General features: G+C 36.8%; 1 protein-coding gene across 2 annotated transcripts in view; it reads left to right on the top strand.

Moving 5' to 3' along the window:
- Positions 1 to 22,568, top strand: part of PSPC1 (paraspeckle component 1) — a 75,111-nt gene that overhangs the window by 35,595 nt on the left and 16,948 nt on the right. For both annotated transcript variants that reach the window (XM_047077408.1, XM_047077401.1), the window contains exons 5-6: positions 802 to 886; positions 15,055 to 15,160. In XM_047077408.1, coding sequence (XP_046933364.1) covers positions 802 to 886; positions 15,055 to 15,160 — 191 coding nt within the window. The remainder of the gene's footprint in view (positions 1 to 801; positions 887 to 15,054; positions 15,161 to 22,568) is intronic.

The raw sequence follows: 22,568 nt of genomic DNA, 5'->3' as shown, positions 1-22,568 counted from the left end.
AATTGTGCTATGCAGAGTATTTTAATATTTTTTGATCCATGTGTGTATGCACACATAATAATTTGGTAAGATATTACAAAGATTCTTTAGCACTTGGGCAAAACAAATGTACTTTTTCTCATCTTGTACTACTCTGGAACCCCTGTTCTTGATATAGCAAAGATTCATGACAGCAGGAATGCTCATCTTGTTTAAAATTAAAATGATCTTGTTAATATCAGAATTCAGCCTTTATTCCCCTTATAAGAAAGAATTCTCTCATTGCTTGTTTTTATAAGAAATTGACTTTGCATAGGAGGAATCTTACACTAATTGTATTTTGGGGAGGGATATTCTTTTGGTTTTAAGCAGCATCTTATCTCTTTATTCTGTTTGTGTGTTCTGGTCTTATGTGCCCTCTGTTCATGTCTCCCAAAGCATCTTTTTGTGCTTTATATTCACTGCTGAAAAAAAATTTTAATGTGTTTACGAGTGTACATGAAAATATGTCTGCCATTTATTCCATTTTTAGTATGTTCTAGGCCTTATGTTAAAACAATTACTACCCATTTTAATTTATTAACATAAGGATGAATTTTATTATTTTCATACCTATGAAGAAACAAACAGGTCCAGAAAAGATAGTAATTTGATTATACAGCTTATATAACCTTTCATTATAAGATGGTATAATAGACAAAAGAGAAGCTAGGTGCATGAATATGAATAAGTTACTAAATATATTGTCAGTAATAATATGTTTATTGATTTAAAAATACAGAAAGAGAAGGTAGAAATATTAATGTGTGGTTTATTTTATAGATCTAATGAGGCGTCAAGAAGAACTCAGACGATTGGAAGAACTCAGAAACCAAGAGTTGCAAAAACGGAAGCAAATACAACTGAGGTAAAAGAACATCACCATAATACATATGTGAACATACCCAGTTTTTGTTGTGTGTGTTATTGATAAAATTCCCTACTGCCTATTATAAACAAATTGTACAAGTTGGAAAATACAGAAAAGTAACAAAATTTTCCATTTTGACTATAAACTAGCATAGTTCTTTGTTATTCTTATGTTTCCTTTATTTTTTTAGCTGGTTATGGACACTTTGCATTCACTGTGAACGTACATAAGGGACTTAAGTGCTTCATATAATTTGTAAGAATGTATTATGATTTCCTGGATCGTTTTTTTCTAGAGATGGCTATATATTAACTGCTCTTAGTTTTAGTTTTTCTTGTTTTGGGCTTCTGATAATTTGCTTAAAGATTTATGGAAGGGGGATACATGATTAAAAAGGGGTATGGGCATTTAAAATCTCAGTATACGATAGACAACTGTGATGGTCAACTTAAAATATTTTAGGTTAAATAAGGATGTTTGGGAGACTGGTTGATCTAAGATGTATAAATAAAAATTAACAGCTTTTCTTATACCAGAAATATTTAATTGTGAAATATAATGAGATAAATGTTACTTTTAAGAGTTGTTGAAAATCATAGTAATTAGGAAATGTTATAAACAGAGCTATGATATATTTAAAAATTTTTTTCTTTTTTAATGTTTATTTTTTGAGAGAGAGAGTGCGAGCAGGGGAGGGGCAGAGAGAGAGGAAGACACAGAATTTGAAGCAGTCTCCAGGCTCTGAGTTGTCAGTACAGAGCCTGACATGGGGCTAGAACTCACGAACTGTGAGATCATGACCTGAGCTGAAGTTGGACGCTTAACCTACTGAGCCACCCAGGTGCCCCTCAAAGCTATGATACATTAAGCACACTTAAAGTTTGTTTTTTTAAGTGTTATAAAGGTAGTAAGTGCTTGTGGTAGAAAGTAAGGTGATCGTGGGAAATAAAAAAAAAAAGACAAGGTGAAAAACCTTGAATAAATGTCAAGTATGGTCTGGAGATAGATAGTATTCAGTATATTTTAATGTATTTTTTCTAACTTTGTGCTTGATTAAAACAATGTGTATATGTTTCTGTCTTGGAACTACTCTGATTTCACTCTAACCTACTTATTTTGAAATTATGGAATTTCGACAGGCAGCATTCGCATTTTTTTTTTTTAATGATTATTTATTTTGAGAGAGAAGGAGTGAGGGAGTGGCAGAGGAAGGGAGGGCAAGGGAGAGAGAGACAGAGACAGAGAGACAGAGAGAGAGAGAATGCTAATAAGCAGGCTTTGCTCCGTCAGCACAGAGCCCAACGTGGGGCTTGATCCCACAAACCGAGAGATCTTGACCCGAGCTGAAACCAAAAGTCAGACGCTCCACCTTCTGAGCCACCCAGGTGCCCAGCATTCTATTTTCAAGCCTCCACATCCCCCAACTGGTGAATCAGAAATGGTAGGGGTGGAGACCAGCCAACTGTGCTTAAAAATCTTCCAGGTGATTCTAATGCATCATAAAGCTTGAGAACCACTATTGTATAAAACGCCCTGCATGTTTTCCTTACACAAGGGACCTTTTGCCAACTTCTTCCTTGTTGCTTCTTTTTATGTAAATATGTTAAAGTCTCTTCTACTTTTACAAGAAAAGGAAACCTCCCCTCCCATACATAAAACTATGACTCCATCTTTCCCTGATATTTATACTTGACAGCTAGACTTTTAGAATTAGTACTCTACCCTTCATCTGCTAAAAAAAATAACCAGTGTCGGAGAACCCATAAAAGGGCATAAAAAGAAAAACAAATGGGGGCCTGGCTTAGTTGGTGGAGCATGCAGTTCTCGATCTCAGGGTTATAAGTTTGAGCCCCACATTGGGTGTAGAGATTACTTAAAAATAAAATCTTTTTTTTTTTTTAATTTTTTTTTTTTTTAACGTTTATTTATTTTTGAGACAGAGAGAGACAGAGCATGAACGGGGGAGGGTCAGAGAGAGAGGGAGACACAGAATCTGAAACAGGCTCCAGGCTCTGAGCTGTCAGCACAGAGCCCGACGCGGGGCTCGAACTCATAGACCGTGAGATCATGACCTGAGCCGAAGTCGGACGCTTAACCGACCAAGCCACCCAGGCGCCCCTAAAAATAAAATCTTAAAACAAAAGAACATAGTTGTATTGCAAGTGAATAACATTATCACTCTGAAAGGGGATGGGGAAGGAAATAAGGACCCTAAATAACTTTGGAAAACACTGTCTTGACAGTATAAGCCAATGGCAAGAAAAACAGTACATCAAAATTTTAATCTAGTTAATGTGTTTCTCACAGGGATATGGGCTAGCAGTTCTGAGACGACTTTTTAATTTTTTTAATTGTTTATTTATTTTGAGAGAGAGAGCAGGGGAGGGGCAGAGAGAGGAGAGAGAATCCCAAGCAGGCTCCATGCTGTCAGTGCAGAACCTGACATAGGGCTTGAACCCACGAACCGTGAGATCTGACCTGAGCTGAAATCAAGAGTTGGACGCTTAACCGACTGAGCAACCCGGCTCCCCTGATTAGGTCTTTAATGGAAAGAATGTATATGTATTTTTTTTTGAGTAAACAGATGAACAAATGTAGATAATCAAATGCAGGTTTTCTCCTTGTTGGAGAAAGAGAAAGGCTAAAACTAAAATGAATCCTGGGGTGTTGAATTGGGATCAGAGGTATTGGTATGAACTCAGTATATTTATTTATTTATTTTTTTTTAAATTTTTTTTTTTAACGTTTATTTATTTTTGGGACAGAGAGAGACAGAGCATGAACGGGGGAGGGGCAGAGAGAGAAGGAGACACAGAATCGGAAACAGGCTCCAGGCTCTGAGCCATCAGCCCAGAGCCTGACGCGGGGCTCGAACTCACAGACCGCGAGATCGTGACCTGGCTGAAGTCGGACGCTTAACCGACTGCGCCACCCAGGCGCCCCTGAACTCAGTATATTTAATTTAGACAGAAATATAGATGTGTGTGTGTATGTGTGGGTTCACATACATACATGTATTTCATAATCCTTGTCCACCTAGAAGTGGTGAACACACATTGTGCCCAGATTTTGGTTTCTAAACACCATTCTGTAATAAATGGAACCAAGGCTTTGTGGGGAAGTGGTTGATTACTGGACTGGAAGGTGTGAGATGATCCTGGAATGTTGTGCCAGAGAATAAGAAAGTACAGTTGTACCTCTGAGATACTGCAAGTTTGGTATCAGACCACTGGAGTAAAGTGAATATTGCAATAAAAGGTATCAGATTAATTTTTTGGTTTCTCAGTACATATAAAAGTTAACATTTACACTATACACTGTATAAAGTGTATAAAGTGTGCCAAGAGCATTATGTCTAAAAAAATTTACACACCTTAATGAAAAAACACTTCTTGATTAAAAAAAAAGTGGAGGATGCCTGTGGGGCTCAGTCGGTTAAGCGCCTGACTTCTCATTTCGGCTCAGGTCATGATCTCATGTTTCACGGGTTTGAGCCTCACCCTGGGCTTTGTGCTGATGGCACGGAGCCTGCTTGGAATTCTTACTCTCCCTCGCTGCCTGCCCGCCCCCCCCCCCCCAACTTGTGCTTGCTCTCTCTTAAAATAAATAAACTTGAAATTTTTTTTAACATTTATTTATTATTGAGAGAGCGAGCATGAGCAGGGGAGGGACAGAGAGAGGGGGAGACACAGAATCTGAAGCAGGCTCCAAGCTCTGAGCTGTCAGCAGAGAGCCTGACACAGGGCTTGAATTCACAAACTGCGAGATCATGACCTGAGCCAAAGTCAGATGCTTAACTGACTGAGCCACCCAGGTGCCCCAAAATAAATAAATAAACTTAAAAAAATGAAAAAAAAAATGCTAACCATCATTGAGCTTTCAGTGAATTGTAATCTTTTTGTTGGTGTAAGATCTTTTCTTGCTGTTGATGACTACTAACTGATGAGGGGCTTGCTGAAGGTTGGGGAGGCTGTGGCAATTTTTTTGACAATTCACAGATGATTTCTCTGTCGTATGTGATGCTATTTGATAGCATTTTACCCACAGTGGAACTTATTTCAAAATTGGAGCCAATCTTTACAAACCCTGCTGATGCTTTATCAGCTTCATTTATGTAATATGCTAAGTTCTTTGTTGTCAATTCAACAATTTTCACAGCATCTTCACTAGTAGTAGATCCCACCTCAAGAAACTAATTTCTTTGCATATCCATAGAAGCAGCTTCTCATTTGTTAAAGTTTGGTCATGAGACTGCAGCAATTCAATCACAACTTCAGGCTTTACTTGTAATTCTAGTTCGTTTGCTCTTTCCACCACATCTGCATTTACTTCTTTCACTGATATCTTGAGCCCCTCAACTCAAAGTCATCCATGAGGGTTGGGTTGGAGTCAACTTCTTCAAACTCCTGTTAATGTTGATAGACCTCTTCCTTTGAAGCACAGATGTTCTTAGTGGCACCTAGAATGGTGAAATCCTTTCTGGAAGTTTTTCATTTTACTTTGCCCAGATCCATCAGAAGAATCACTGTCTAGGGCATCTCTGGCTTTGTGAAATGTATTTAAAAAAAAATTTTTTTTTTTAACGTTTATTTTTGAGACAGAGAGAGACAGAACATGAACAGGGGAGGGTGAGAGAGAGGGAGGCACAGAATCTGAAACGGGCTCCAGGCTCCGAGCTGTCAGCACAGAGCCCGACGCGGGGCTCAAACTCACGGACCGCGAGATCATGACCTGAGCCGAAGTCGGACGCTTAACCGACTGAGCCACCCAGGCGCCCCGTGAAATGTATTTTTAAAAAAATAAGACTTAAAAGTCAGAATTGCTCCTTGGTCTGTGGGCTGTAGAATGGATGTTGTTAGCAGGCACAAAAACATTAAAGTAATTGTATATTGCCACCAGAGCTCTTGGGTGACCAGTTAGTTGCATTGTCAGTGAGCAGCAATATTTTGAAAGGACTCTTTTTTTTTTTTTTTTTTTCTGAGCAGAAGATCTCAGCAGTGGGCTTAAAATACTCAGTAAACCACATTATAAAAAGATGTGCTATCATCCAGGCTTTGTTGCGCAATGTATAGAACAGTAGGTTGAGCATAATTCTTAAGAGCCCTAAAATTTTCAGAATGGTCAGTGAGCATTGGCTTCACCTTCAGGTCACCAGCTCCCTTAGCCCCTAACAAGACAGTCAGCCTTCTATAGCTATGATAGTCCTAGATTGCATCTTCTTTCAGTATAAACCTATTTAGTCTACATTGAAAATCTGTTGTTTAGTGTAGCCACCTTCATTAATTATCTAAGCTACATCTTCTGGATAACTTGATGGCAGCTTCTACCTCTCTGCTAGCTTCATAAATTTTTTTCCTGTAGTTTCTTCACCTTTTTCAACCTGCATAGAATTGAATAGCATTAGGGCCTTGTTCTGGATTAAGTCTATAGGGAACCTTGTGGCTGGTTTGATCTTCTATGTAATGTACTTAAAGTCCTCCATTCCAGCAACAAGGCTATTTTGTTTTCTTATCATTCTTGTGTTCACTGGAGTAACACTTTTTTGTTTGTTTCTTTAAGAGATAGCACGATTCGGGGGGGTGGGGTGGGCAGAGAGAGAGGTGGAGAGAGACTACCAAGCTGGCTCCACACTGTCAGTGCGCAACCCAGTGTGGAGCTTGAACCCATGAAGCCATGAGTTCATGACCTGAGCCGAAACCAAGAGTCAGACGCTCAACCAGCTGAGCCACCCAGGTGCCGGTGGAGTAGCTCTTTTTGGTTTATTTCTTTGAAGAACTTTTCCTTTGTATTCACAGCTTTGCTAACTGTTTGGTGCAAGTAGCCTAGCTTTTGGTCTCTTTTGGCTTTCACCATGCCTTCCTCATGAAGCTTAATCATTTCTAGCTTTTGATTTAAAGTAAGAGACATGCAGCTCTTCCTTTCACATGAATACTTAAATACCATTCTAGGATTAGGCATTGGCCTAATTTCAGTATTGTTGTGTCTCAAGGAGTAGGGAGGCCCAAGGAGAAAGAGAAGAGAGGGGAGGGAGAGGGGGAATGGCTCGTTGATGGAGCAGTTAGATTATACAGTGTTTATTGATCATGTTTACTGTCCGGATGCGGGTGTGGTTTGTGGTGCCTCAGAACAATTACAGTAGTAAGCAACATCAAAAATCATCACACATCATGGGGCGCCTGGGTGGCTCAGTCGGTTAAGCATCTGACTTCAGCTCAGGTCACGATCTCACCGTCCGTGAGTTCGAGCCCTGCGTCAGGCTCTGGGCTGATGGCTCAGAGCCTGGAGCCTGCTTCCAGTTCTGTGTCTCCCTCTGTCTCTGCCCCTCCCCCGTTCATGCTCTGTCTCTCTCTCTCTCTCAAAAATAAATAAACGTTAAAAAAAAAATTAAAAAAAAATCATGACACATCAGCCTTACAAATATAGTAATGAAATATTTTGATAATTACCTACCAAAATATGACACAAAGACACAAAGTGAACAAGTGCTTTTGGAACAGTGGCACCAATAGCCTACAGAGTTGCCACACCCTTAGTTTGTAAAAAAAGAAAAAAAATTGTATAAAAAAATACTGTATGTGCAGTAAAGCAAAACCCAGTACAATGTAGTAGACCTATATTCATAAAAGATGAGACATGTTGAAAATACATAGGAGCCACAATGAAGGTGCTCCTAAATGGCCAAACTTGGAAAAATTTCAACAACAAAATAAAAAATGGTAGTATTAGATTTTATTTATTTTTCTTATAGAACTTTTTTTTTTTTTTAATATTTTATTTATTTTTGAGAAAGTGCAAGTAGGGGAGGGGCCGAGAGAGAGGGACAGAGGATCCAGAGTGCACTGAGTAGTGAGCCTGATGCGGGGCTTGAACTGCCAAACCAGGAGATCATGACCTGAGCTGAGGTCAGATGCTCCACCAACTGAGCCACCCAGGAGCCCTGATAATACTACATTTTAAACTGCAGAATAAATTAGATATCCAGAAGCTCATGCTGATAAAAGTAAACAATTGAATGAATAAATAAATGGAAGACAATGGACAGCTTTTCCTTACAATAGAACAATCAGTATGGAAGAAGGAATGAGAGAGAGAAAATCACCAGTGGGCATGCCATGTAGTAATAATAATTGTTACAAACAAGATTTACTGATGGGTGTTTCAAATTTATTCCCAAACTTGAGAAACGCAGTTTACGTTTCTCTTTTGTATTACGTACTAATGGAAAAATAGTAAATTTAAAGCGGAGAAGCAAAAAGCATTAAGGTTCATGTCACCTGTAATGAGACATTGACACCAGATACTGCTTGATACAATATACTCAGAAGGATACATTGTCATTTTTTTGTGTTTTTGTTTTTGTTTTTTTTTTTTTTTTTTTGCCAAACATTTCTAGCATTGGACATTTTCATGAGGGCATATAACATGAGCCCAGCTTGAAGGACATTGCACAAAATAATCAGTTTTTTTTTTTTTTTTTTTTGAAGTGTCAGATTCACCCTGAGGCTGGTGGGGAAGAAGGTGTGCTGAGTGCTCAGGCTAGAGACCGTGGCCTGTGCACATGGTAGACCTCTGGCTGCCAGGCTGGCAGGGCAGGGAGGCAAGTGCTGCGCACCTGACCATGGCAGCACATAGGTGGGCTTTTGCCTCAGCTGGGCATGGTACCCCCTGAGGACCTTCTGCCCCACATGTCCAGTACAAGGTCTGGCAGTCAGTGACAGAGCAGGGCTCCCACGGCCCAGGTGCCCCCAGCAATCCCATTCCTGCATTCCTGGAATGCCCCAAGGATTCTAGTACCATGGCCTGGGCATTGTACTAGCGCATCATGACGGAGCCAGGAGTGTGGTTTGCAGTAGGAAGGAGAGGTGTGTAAGATGATGAAACAGGTTGAAGGAAAAGCAGGAGAGAAGGAAGAAAAAGTAGATGGAACCACAGAACACATCCTGAAGTTGCAGGAGAAGCTTGTGGCCCTACAGGAAGAGGCAGTAGCTTTTCCTACAGCCCAAGAAAAGTTTTACATGAAGAAAAATGGAGGAGAAAAAGCAGAGGACCTGACCACTCCGACATCACCTGCATACCAGCAGAGTGACTGTTTATGCAGGATCTCACCTCTTCAGCACATAGCGGGGGACGAGCCCTGGAGCACAGAATCACCCTGGCATCCTTTTGGCAGCTGATAAAGTCAAACAGAGATGCAGACTCCCAGGTGCTTACAACCCAGCACTACATGGGTTCAGCAGCTCTTTTTGCAGAGGCAATAATAATGGCCCAGAGCGTAGGCAATCCCCAGGCAGTCCGTGAGCGTCCATGGGACTGCTCATCCCCCATCTCACTATGGACCCAAGATGCTGGCCTGTAGTCCTAGTCAACAGCTCAGCACCTTCATCATTTACTGAAGTGCAGTACCTGTCTCAGCCACAGTTACAGCCCTATGCTGTGCCTGGTCATTTTCAGCCCACCCAGATAGCTTCCAGCCTGGTGGTGCCCTGTACTTACAAAAGCAGGTGGAACATGGTAGCTAACAGACTGGCTTCTCTTATTCCTCCCTGTGCCCCATGCATCCAGCTTTTGGACTCTGTACCTCCCAGCTGCTTCCTGCAGGTGTAACCAGCAGGAAAAGCTTCCTGCTGCACCTGCATGTGCAGTCCAGAGAAAAATTAGACTTTGCAGTTACCAGCTAACCAGGCCCTTGGGTCTTTTTCAGCAAAGACAGAACCCGTGATTCTACCACAAACCATATTTTATTATCAACCTCATCTCCATCCCCTCCTCACCCTGCCATGGGTGAGGATCCCTAGTCTGTCCCAGGCCCGGGCAGTGAAACCTACATGGCACTGGAAAAGAAAAAAATGCCAAGTTCATGAAAGACCAAGAAAGACTGAAAGTGAAGTAGACTAAAGAGAATAGTTAAATGCAATGTAATGGATTCTAGAAAGAATCCTAGAACAGAAGAAGGGCATTAATGGGGAAACTGGTGAAATCTGAATAAAATCTGTAGTTTAATTGTAATATACTAATGTTAACTTCTACTTTTAATAGTTGTACTATGTTTGCGTTAAGATGTTAATATTAGGGGATGCTGCATGAGGGATAGACATTCTGTACTGTTTCTGCAACTTTTTTGTTAAGTTTTGTTAACTTTTTTGTTCTAATTTGAAATTAGAAATAAGTTAAAAAAAAAGGATCGTAAGTATTAGGGATATACTTGGGAATAAAAGACACAAGTACAAGTTTTGCCTCTTTGGAATTTAGAGAAGCATAGGGAGGCGGATAGTTGGAATGATCAGATTATTAAAGTGAAGTGCAGAAACTATGGAGTACTTAGTAATTTTTAAAAGGGTACCTATTTGCACATTAGGTGAAATGTTGGTTGCTTGATGTGAGGAGTGTTCTGTGTGTGTGGTAATTTGTAATTGAATGTTTTTTCATTAATCTTACATATTTTTTAAGTTTATTATTTTAGCAGTATGCACCCATCGTGAGGCTTGAATCCACAACCCTGAGGTCAAGACTTGTATGTTCTTCTGACTGAGCCAGCCAGTCACCCCTCATTTATTTAATATGCTGGAGTATATCAGATTCAATTTGAAATTCAGATAGCTGTGTACTATCAGCAAGAGTAATTCAACATGTGATGATCTTATGGGTAGTCTTGATACTTAGCTGTATTGTAGCAGATACAGGCAGTGATAAATCTGTTAACAATCTTAACCCTATGTCTGCCAACTAGAAAGGCTTTTTTTAATATTTTGACTAGGAAGTTTCTTTTGAAATTAACTGTAAGAATCTTGATTTAAGAAATGTGAACAGGGGTGCCTAGGTAACTCAGTCCAACTCTTGGTTTCGGCTCAGGTTATGATCCCAGGGTCTAGATGGGGCTCCATGCTGGGTGGGGGCATGCTTGAGGTATCCTCTCTCTCCTTCCCTTCCTCCCTGCCCCCCGCCCCCATCTCTTGTGTGCCCTTAAAATAATTCTTAAACAAACAAACAAAAAAACAAAAAGAGGGACGCTTGGGTGGCTCAGTTGTTCAGCATCTGACTTCGCCTCAGGTCATGATCTTGCGATCTGTGGGTTCGAACCCCACATTGGGCTCTGTGCTGACAGCTCAGAGCCTGGAGCCTGCTTCGGATTCTGTGTCTCCCTCTGTCTCTGCTCCTCCTTCACTTGCACTCTGTCTCTGTCTTTCAAAAATAAACATTATTAAAAAATGTGAGCAAGTTGTCTGAAAATTGAGCAGTTTTGCAGTATATATAAAGGAAAGGGGACAATGTGTCTTGGAACTTTCACTAATAATTGTCAAAAATCTTCTGTACTTTCAAGGGAAAGCAAATAAAATTATGGCACTTAAACTGAAGAAATACATCTGACTGAGGTTCCTACCATACAAAACAGCTTTAATTATTAAGCCAGATAATTTGGACTCTGCTTTTTTGTTTCACTTTAGTTAGAAGATTGACAGAATGGCATAAGAAAGTATGTTTTGAGAGAAATTAAATAATTTATCCAGGGTATACAATTTTCTGGTTTCCTTTTAGTGCTACAAATAAATTATTATGTTTCTCACGGGTCACTTAATTCTTCAGAGACCGTGGCAGTGAAGAAGGAAGACTAGGACAAGGTGTTGATGAGCTTATTCAGACTGTGACTTGACCACTTTAGTAGTTCATTTATTTATTTATTTCTTCATTCCTTCTCTTACCACCCTTCTGCTCACTCATCTATCCATCCACCTGTTTTCCTTTTTTATGTCATTTCAACACAAAGATCTTACTTAGCCCTGCAACATGTGTGGAGGGCATGTGCTAATAAAAAGGAACAAAGAATAGCAGGACACTTTTATCCATTATTTATATCATCGTTTAGTTTCTAGATCCTTTCTATTTTTCAAAGCCCTACAAAAATATGTGAGGCCTGAGAATAATTAGTGGGTTCAAATTAAATTGTAAAATTGAAGTTTTATCACTTTGCAATTAAGTGTAACATGAAGGATGTTGAAATTTGCCACATCTTTTTTACTTATTAGTTCCATTTGTAAATGTAACCTAGGAAGTTATCCTTCACTTGAAGAGACGTTAAATGTACATGTAAAGATACTCATTAAAGCATCTTGTGGAATAGAAAAAATTAAAAGCAAACGTATATACAATAGGGAATATTTCTGAATATTGTCTGTATGTTCAGATTTTGGAATTACCGGTGTGGTATCAGAACTTATTTCAAAATTAAGTAGAACTTCTCGAATTTATATACAAAGGAAAAGAAGGGAAAAATAGCTGTTTAAAGTGATTATACGTTTTTATCTTATTTTTCCTCCTGGTTTATAAATCTATTCTTACATTATATCAGGAAAAAACCCTGCTTTAATAATGACAGAAGTACATTACAGATTTTGTTTAAAATACTTTATTTTGTTTTAATTTTAAAATGTTATGGCAGGGGCGCCTGGGTGGCTCAGTTGGTCAAGCATCTGACTTCAGCTCAGGTCATGATCTCGCGGTTCATGGATTTGAGCCCCGCTGACAGCTCGGAGCCTGGAGCCTGCTTCGGATTCTCCCTCTCTCTCTCTGCCCCTCCCCTGCTTGCACTCCATCTCTCTCTGTCTCTCAGAAAAAAAAAAATGTTAAAAAAAATGTTAAAAAAACCAAAACTCAATGATACATTACATGTATGAAATAAAAGAGTTAATGGTCCTGTTCTCTAGAGTATTCCCACTGTGACAAACTTTTTCTACCTTCTTCTGTTCTCACACAAATAATTTTTAGAAGCAGTAATAGGAATGCTGTTTTTTTACTTGCTTTTTTTTCTGGCAGCTTTACCTTGGACTTTGTTTTGTGTCAGTAAATGCAAATCTGCCTTTGTAACAGTTGTTGTGTGTTCCTTGGCATCAATGGGCCATCCTTGTTTCCCGTTTTTTTTTTTTTTTTTTCCAACGTTTTTTTTTTTATTTATTTTTGGGACAGAGAGAGACAGAGCATGAACGGGGGAGGGGCAGAGAGAGAGGGAGACACAGAATCGGAAACAGGCTCCAGGCTCCGAGCCATCAGCCCAGAGCCTGACGCGGGGCTCGAACTCAGGGACCGCGAGATCGTGACCTGGCTGAAGTCGGACGCTTAACCGACTGCGCCACCCAGGCGCCCCATCTTGTTTCCCGTTTATAGTTGATTGTGTCTTCAACCTTTTCCTTTTAATTAATGCCACAGTGTATATCTTTACAGTGTGTATCTGTACATACATCCTTGCATATTTGTGCAGATATTTCTTTTTAGTTTACTGGAAATGGACTTGCATATTTAAAATTCTATTACATCTTACAAATTATCCCTGAACAAGGTCTTTGTTGCAATTCTGAAGACCAAAGAACTTTGAAAACCAAAATGTATCATTTTGTGGCAGGATCTGATAAGAGCCTATTTGATGACAAAACCTGACGTGTATTTAGGTCTGTGGTCGTATCAGACCTTTACTATTTTCACCAAAATGAATGTTCATCTTACTGGGGAAATGCCAGTGTGGTTGACTATTGGGTTCTGTCCCAGATCTTACTAGTTATATAATAACTGTGCATGAACCCTTTTCGAAATCAGGAAAACTGAATTTCAAAACATACGTAGAATTAGAGTTTTTGAATAGGAAATTAAAAAAAAAATTTTTTTTAATGTTTACTTACTTTTTGGAGACCGAGAGCAAGCAGGGCTGAGGCGGAGAGAGAGGAAGACTCTCCTCCAAAGCAGGCTCCAGGCTCCGAGCTGTCAGCACAGAGCCCAACACAAGGCTTACAAACTATGAAATCACGACCTGAGCTGAAGTCAGACACTTAACTGACTGAGCCACCCAAGCGCCCTATTGAATAGGAAATTTTTACCTGTACCCGCATATATTTTCAGCTATGTGAATATGAAAGTGTTTTCTTTATAGTAAAATTTATGAGTGTGTTAACGTCCAAGAAGTGGATTAACCATTTTACTTGAATACTCAGTTTACAGTGGAAATGTATATTGGAGACTTAGACAAAAATCTCAAAATAGTCTAGATTTTGCTTAAAATTTCTTAGAAACATTGTCTTGTTACTAACCTGTGGTCTGACACAAATTCTTCAACCAGTGGTTTTTGTGCTGTCTGTGAGATATATCATTTCTTTTAAGTTCATGGACTTGTATTTAGGGGAGGAAGCATTATACAACAAACAACAGAGTATCTTGAAATTGGATTGTTACACTTAGTGTAATAAGGTACTTAAATGAGCAGTTTAGAAAATGTGACTTAATGAGAGGACATCAGTATTATATAGTCTTCACTATTTAAATTATTTTTTATTGTTTGGGTGGAGGCATATACACTTGAATTTGCATTGACATAAAAGCCAATATAATGTGAGCCTGTTAACTTCAGTGTTATTTTGTAGGTTTTTTCCTTGTAATCATAAGTAATTGCTGATTTACTAGTAATTGTGCACACATATTATAGTTCAATATTTTTTTCTCTCACATGCTTAAATATACCTCTAGGACTGAGGTTGGCAAACTTTTTCTTGGAAAACGGCTAAGGACTAAATGGTAAATATTGTAGGCTTTGCAGGTCATATGGTTTCTGTCTCAACTACTCAGCACTGCTCTGACCCAGTGGTAGCTATAGACATTAAGTAGTACATGATTGTCTTTTACAACTTGATGTACAAAAACAGATGGTAACCTGACACCTGTTCTAGAGGTTTTCTTCAGGGGGTTAATAAAATGGAGAGAGAGTTTGTTAAGGATTCCTTAGACACGATAGATTTTTTGACTAGGCAGTTTTGTTCTTTGCAGTGGCTTAGATTGGGATTGGTTCTGAGTGCCTTTATGCCAGTGATAGATCCCACCCTTTCTCTTTATATACAGTAAGAGAGTACATGTTTGAGCTTTTGGACTCCTGATTTCTTGACCATAAGCACATAACTAACTCAGTTACATGTTGTTACTCTGTTTTTTGATTTACCCTAGGTACTTTTATTTCTTTGGGTTACTTGATTAATTAAGGCTTAGAGCAAACTAGAAGAAGGAAGGTAAATCTAGTAAGTCAATCATTATTCACAGATTTTGCATAAAGTTACTTATAAATGGTTTTGTTTTACATGAAATACAATTCCTGGTAATGGCTTACATGTTGCAATTTTTATTTAAAAATCTTTCAGACATGAGGAAGAGCATCGTCGCCGTGAGGAAGAAATGATCCGACACAGAGAACAGGAGGAACTCAGGCGACAGCAAGAGGGCTTTAAGCCAAACTATATGGAGAATGTAAGTAAAGTACTAGTTAACTGAAATTATTTTATATTGTTAGGTGCACAGTGTATATTTAATTTCTTTGGATATTGGTTTATATATTTTTTAGTCTTCCTGAATTTCTCGTGTTTATGTTAAACTAATGATTTTCTTAACTTCTTACAGGTAATAATTTAAAAGTAGTTTCTGAACATACTATTAATGTTTTATGAAAAGGATGTTAAAAATTTTCCACTTTATCTTTTTTAAATATATGGTACTAAATTAGAACTCTTGATAAATCTATATTCTCTACTTGATTTCATCATTTACTGATATTAAAAATTCTTTGTATTAGATGATTTTAGATATTTACAAATGTAGAATGGTATATACAAAGGTACACTAGTATGTGCTTATTACCCAACGATGACCGTTATCAACACATAGCTGGTCTTTTCATCTTTAAGTATACCCACTTTCCTGAATTATCATTATTTTTTAAATGTTTATTTATTTTGAGAAAGGGAGAGCACATGTGTGAGAGTGGGGGAGGAACAGAGAGAGAGAGGGGTAGAGAGGAAAGATCCCAAGCATGCTCTGCTCTATCAGCATGGAGATATATTTTATATTTTATAAAATATAAATAAAATTTATATATTTTACTTATTTTGTTTGTTTACAATTGGTTTCTTCAAATTGGCTGATAAATCTAGTGTTTTTAGTCTGTAGGTTTTCTCTTCCCCCTTTAAATTTTTTTTTATCTTTTTAAGAAACAGATCCTTGTTGTTTAGAGTATTTCACATCCTATATTTTGTTGAATTTATCCTTGCAGTGATGTTTAACAAGTTTCTTTATCCCTGAGTTTCTCATAAACAGGAGTTCCAAAGATTTGGTCTAATTCAGGTTTTTGTTTTGGGTAGGCAAAATGGTAGGGCAAACACGAATACTTGCAATATGTTATAATGCACATGTTCTTATTGTTAACTAACAGTCTTATTCTTCACCTTTAGATGAATGCCATTTTAACAGTCATTATTCTGAAAAATATTTACTAGTGTTTTTTTCTCTAGCTGTTCAAAAGCCATGATTCCTTAATATTATTAAGTCATGACTCTTTTTGCTGGCCTTCTCTGTCCCTGTTCTTCTGTCCCTAGAAAAATTTTAAACTTTTTTCATTAAGAAGGATACACACAGAAAAAAAATACATCCTAACTTGTGTAACAACAAGAAATTTTTATCTTAGCTTGCATCAAGTCAATATCCTTTGACTAAAAATTATGTGGCATTTAAATTCAGTTAGGAAAGTTTCTTTTTACTTATAAATCATACTAAAGGTTTAATTGATACCTAAATTCCATTACCAAATTAGTTGAGCGTTTTAAGCATTATAAATTTTCTTTTGAGTAATTTCTAGCATTATTTTGCAATTCTCTTTTTCCTCCTTGGATACATAGTATTTGCTTATGATATATTTTAACCTGTGGTATTTGGTCTTTTGGTTGTTACATGTGAATATAAATCTGTTGGATTTATCAATGCGAGGATATTTTATGATGTCATGAGAGTATGTGGAATTAAAATTTTGCAGGCCCGTGCTCGCTTTGGCAGCACATACACTAAAATTTTGCAGGTCCATGTTTTGGAAACTAGTGATTACATGTTTTTATCTTCAAATATTATCAAGATGTAAAGCACCTATGATAACATTTCTTAGGGAAACTATTTCGTAACATTTAGGATTAGGAAATTGTTCCTTGTCCCTTTATGTACCTGAACATTTCTTTTCCTAAAGTGCTTGCTTATGGTTAAAGATGGCGGAATTATCTTTCTTACTATTCTTCTGGCATAAACTTTAAATTCTTGGAACACACTTGTAGCTATTTGTAATAACGTCATATACGTAAATCATTTAGGTGACTTAGGAAAAAATTAAATGCATTCTGCTGTTTAAGTTGGCTATATCATAAACTTGATTGCAGACTCTTCTTTGAAATTATTTCACAATTTTTAAAATACATACCACTTTTTAATATATGTTCAGTGGCATTTAATATAGGTATAATTAATGAAGGGCAGATTTTAATTTTCTCTATTAAAAAATTATTTGGAAATGTTGCTACAATTTAAAATTGGAATATGTAGATTCTTTAATTTGAAAACATTTGTTATGTTTAAAATTCATTTTAATGGTAAAATTTTACAAATATCCAGTGAACTTTGAGAAGAAACATATTTAAAATACTCATGATGGATTTTTTGGCATTTCAAAAATAGATTATTGTTTCACAAGATTATGCTCTTAGAAAATGTAGATGATGATCTATTTTAACATTAAGATATCTTTGTTTTCAAGTAGTTACTTAAAGTATATATTGCATATTTGAAGCATCATGAGATTAATTTGGCTAGAGTAGAAGTCAGCAAACTATAGCCTGGGACCACTGCCTAGTTTCATACCACTCTGCCACCGAGCTAAGAATGGTGTTTACATTTTAAAGAGTTGGTGGATAAGAAAAATAAAAGAATGTTAGAAAGTATTTGTGACTCACAAAACCTAAGATATTTACTCTTTCACCCTGTACAGAAAATGTTTGCTAAACCCTGGGCTGGAGAGTTGGTACTGGGTTTTTTTTGTTTGTTTTTTGTTTCTGTTTTTAATTAATATTCTTGTTAGAGCGCAGCATTACTAGAGTCTTAATTTTCTGAAGAGAAACTGTATTTAAAATAGTATGTAACAATGGAATTAAATATTTAGGGGAAAATATAGTCTCTGTCGGATTTTTAGATTTTTTTTGAGACTAGAAATTATAGATAGACAAGTTTTTCATCATTTTGGTATCAGTTTTATTTGGTTCCTAGCTTCATAATGCTTGTTAATATAAGCTAATGAAACACTAAAGAAATGTTAACAAAAGCTCTTTATTGGTCTTGACTATTCTTTGTTAATAGAGAAAACATTGAATTGTATCAGTTATTCTTCATTTACTTTGAAAACTGTCTTTGGGAAAAATTTTTAAATTAATGTTTGTTTTTGTTTTTAAAAGCTTTGAAATTAGGCCCTCTTATGTGCTTTCTCTTTTTTCACTGTTCAGTTTAAAGGGAGGAATCAAATGGTAAGTGTTCAGCTTGCCCAAGTAGTAAGAGTGAAGTATAAAGTAGATTTACTTGGTTTAAGATGCCACCACTCATTTCTTTCTAATATTCCTATTAGATATATTCCAACACAAATAATAGTATGGGTTTTAAAGTATGAAATAAAAGCTGATATTCATATTTTGTTCCTTGAATAATAATTTTTTTTTAAGTAATAAAACAGGGAAAACACACAGTCATGTCTGGTCATGTTTTTCTTTGCTAGCCTCAACTTTATCATAATTTTATGACATATGAACATATTTTTTTTTTTAATTTTTTTTTTTCAACGTTTTTATTTATTTTTGGGACAGAGAGAGACAGAGCATGAACGGGGGAGGGGCAGAGAGAGAGGGAGACACAGAATCGGAAACAGGCTCCAGACTCCGAGCCATCAGCCCAGAGCCTGACGCGGGGCTCGAACTCACGGAGCGCGAGATCGTGACCTGGCTGAAGTCGGACGCTTAACCGACTGCGCCACCCAGGCGCCCCCATATGAACATATTTTTAAGGGTTTCAGAGATATGTCAGAACTTCTTCAACTAGTGGTTGCCATTTTAATTTCATACCTTATTTCTTAGAAGTCAAGCTCTTTGATAATAGCTCTGGTAATCATAAACATGTTACTTTTCATTTCTATAGCATAATATATTTTTGGCTACCATAACAATGTATATATTTTTGTGCTGTGCCCTAAGTACACTTAGGCTTATCTTTATTATAGTTGAGTGTATTTGAACGATTTTCTAGATAGTACTTAGTAGGTTGAGATTTTCTACTTACACAATTTAATAGCTTTTGAGGTTACTCCACTTACTATAGATTAAGTAGTTTATTTTTTATTTATTTTTATTTTTTATTTTAAAATGTTTATTTTTGAGAGAGAGAGAAAGTGGGAGTGGGGGGCGGGGCAGAGAGAGAGGGAGACAGAGGATCCAAAGTAGGCTCTTTGCTGACAGCGGAGAGCCTCCTGTGGGGCTGGAACTCAAGAACCTTGAGATCATGGCCTGAGCTTAAGTCAGATGTTTAACTTCCTGAGCCACCCAGGTGCCCCTAGACTTAGGAGTTGAAACATTTAAATACTACAGTGTACCAGTCTTTTTCTGTGGATTCAGTTTGCCTTGGAGTAAAGTGGAGGTTTTAATTAGAATATTTTTTAATGAAGTTTCTTAGAGTAAACTTGGCTTTCTTGAGAAAATGATATTATAAAAACATGTACATGCTACTGTATTTGTATGTAGTTGTATCAAGTAGTTATAAACTACCTTGTTTAGGTAAGTTGGGGCAGTGTTTTAAGACTTTAGAAGTATTTTTTTTTTTATTAGAAGTTTCTTTTTGGTGTGGTAAATATTAATATTTGTTTTTTAGTGAATAAAAGAATAGCCCTTCAGATTTTTGAAATACATACATGAAGAATATTGAAGAATTTTGAAGAATTTTTATTTTTGTTTGAGTAGGTGGGAATAGCCTTGGATATTTAAACATATGTACATAATAAACCTGAAAATAAATGTACATTACATGCTAAGGCAGTAATTTGATCCAGTTATGTGTCTTTTGTTAGAATTGTTCCATTGTAGCTACCTAATATGTTAGTAGGCCAAAAGCATTAAAGAGATGTAGCCAGAGGCTAAGGGTATAATGCCTCTTCCATGGTAGTGTTTCTCAAATAGTGCATAATAAACACTCAGGGATCTTTTTTAAAAATGTAGGTTTTTGTCTTAGGTCTTCAACCTACAAATTGAATCATTTTGTGATTCTAGTAGAATCTAATGCATTCTCCGTTGATCACAGTTTTGGCTAAATTCACTAGTTTCCAACCTTTGCAGCACATCTTTGGAACTTAAAGAAAAATGCCTGCTTTCCAATCCACTACATATTTTTGATACAGTGGGTCTGGGTTGGAGCCATGGGATCTGCATCTTAAGAAGCTCTTCAGCTTGCTTATTTTCATTAGCAAAAATAGACTATTAGCCATACGTTGAAATGAGACATAGTCGAAATACTGAAATAAGAATAGTAGTAGTTCAGTTTTTTATGGGATCTGGGGAGTTGAAGGGAGGGCTCAGAGTCAATCAACTTGGGGAATAAGATTCATACACTTAACAATGTAAGTAGCACAACATTCTGTGTGAATAGTGTTCTGTGGGATTTTGGTGTGACAACTTCGGTGTGAAAGTTGAGCTTTCAGCCTATATGTGGACAATACCTACAGGTATTGTCTCAAATCATACATTAACTTTTTAAACTTTTTGTTTTTTAAGTATTTCATCTAGACTGGGGGTTGACAGACTAGGGTAAGCCTGGTCAAATCTGAACACTGCCTGTTGTGTTTATGTTTTGCTTATAGCTGCTTTGCCCAAAGATAGCTGCTTTGCCCAACCGTATGAGACTATTATCAAGCCTCTCTGGCCTGCAAAGCCTGAAATACATATTATTCTGGCCCTTTACCAAAAAAGTTTGCCGACCCCTGGTCTAGGTCCAGATTGTTGGGAGTTGGGAGGAATCTGTAAAAAGTGACTCATGTTAACCAAACTCAAAGAGTTTGTGAATTAAAAGAAATTTATTAATTAATATGCTTTTTTCCAGTGTTTTTGGAAGTCTCATTGAACAGAGCACCTCTTATCCTAGAATCAAAGTCCCTGAAGAGTCCAAATTAGTGACCTGAAGGTTTATTGGTAGTTATGGTTATAAATCAGAGCAAAAGTTATTAGAGGAACTGTTTGATAAGGCATCATTGCCCCACAGCTGATATCTTAGAGTTTTCAAATGTTTTCTTAGTAGAGACATAAAGCATTGTTCTTTCAAATGTTACCTTCTCTTGATCAGCATTGCCAAATTTGACCTATTTAATCAGCCACTTCTTTATGTTAGTCTTTTTTCCTCCTTCTTGAGTGGGCATTGTTTCTCTTAACTGATTTACTTACAACCCAGCTTTCTCTGATGTGCCATGTACAAAACTCAAAACAGAAACTCTAGCTAGTAATAAAATTTCATTAATAGATGCTGGCACAGAGAACTGATGATAATTATTAATTATTAATAAGTAGGTACAAATAACATTTTCTGAAATGATCTGTGAATTTTTGAGAGAAGTTGCCATTTTGTGGTTTCCACGTGGCTATTACTCCTCTTCCTATAAATTATTTAGCTCTAATAAATAATTTGATTTTATTGCAGAAGAAGATTATTTTTTAGAAGTCTAAATACCTGAAGCATTCGGAAAAAGGACATATTTTACAAGGGATTTTTATAGCATCTTCATTATTCTGTGGAAATAACGGAAGAATTATTTGCTGTAGAGCTTGGTGTCAGATTTAGGTGTGACCTGGGGGGGCAGGTTAGTACCTATTGCTGTTATAATAGCAGCTCACTATAGTGGTTTGGGCATGATGATGATGATGATCATGATGATCAAAATTATAGCATTTACATTGCAGTGATCTCCCATATAATGTTCTAGTTGTGACCAGTTTTTTTATTGTTAATGTTTTATTTATTAAAATAATTTAATGTGTTTCTTACAGTGAGACAAGAACTTTTCTGAATATTTGGGATGGAGCGTAATTGGAACTAGACTTATATTTTTGTAGTCCAGTGAATACAAAAATTAATATATGTTTATGTTTGTTATGTTCATATATACTTTGGAAGTGATCGTTAGAATTTTGACGATTGGGGGTATTTGGGTTGAAGAAATGTATCACTTTTAACCAGCTGTTGAAATCTTTGATCACTTCTCAAAAGGATTTTTTAATAGTTTTAGTATTATCTAATCATTTGTAGGGGAAAACCTCAAGAATTTTCAACCAAACTAGGACAACTGAATATAGGTACTATTTAAAGTTACTTTTTTTTACAGCAGGCATAAAATGGGCAGTCTCTTGCAAACCAGGATGTATGGTTATCTTAATCATACATTATGATTACAATTAATGGTTTTTTCTTCTTCTGTTTTATCATTCATATTTAAAAGTCTTCCAAATGACTCCAAAGGGAAATGCATACTGAGCCTCTCTTAAAACTCTCTACCAACTTTACCAGAGGATACTTTATTGTACTTAATTATTTTTATGTCATATTAGATGACTAGTGCCTTTTTTTTGTCTTAACCTTCCATTAGAGTTTCAGAGAGGCTTATAATCCAGAAAAATTTCTTTATCTCTTTTCTTCTCCTGGAGAATGTCTGCATACACTCAGTGCATGCATAACCTTCTGTTACTACTCACCTCAGCTGTATCATTTTTAATAATGATTCTTTTTTAGTACTTACCACATTGCATTCTAATTATTTTCTGACTTTGTTGTC

The sequence above is a fragment of the Lynx rufus genome, unplaced genomic scaffold (assembly GCF_022079265.1).
Source record: "Lynx rufus isolate CCGP_SWC_20201006 ecotype Redwood Valley unplaced genomic scaffold, mLynRuf1.p SCAF_1, whole genome shotgun sequence".
NCBI classification, from domain to species: Eukaryota; Metazoa; Chordata; class Mammalia; order Carnivora; family Felidae; genus Lynx; species Lynx rufus.
Note: the sequence above shows the minus strand (reverse complement) of the source record. Positions and strands in the feature narration are given on the sequence as shown.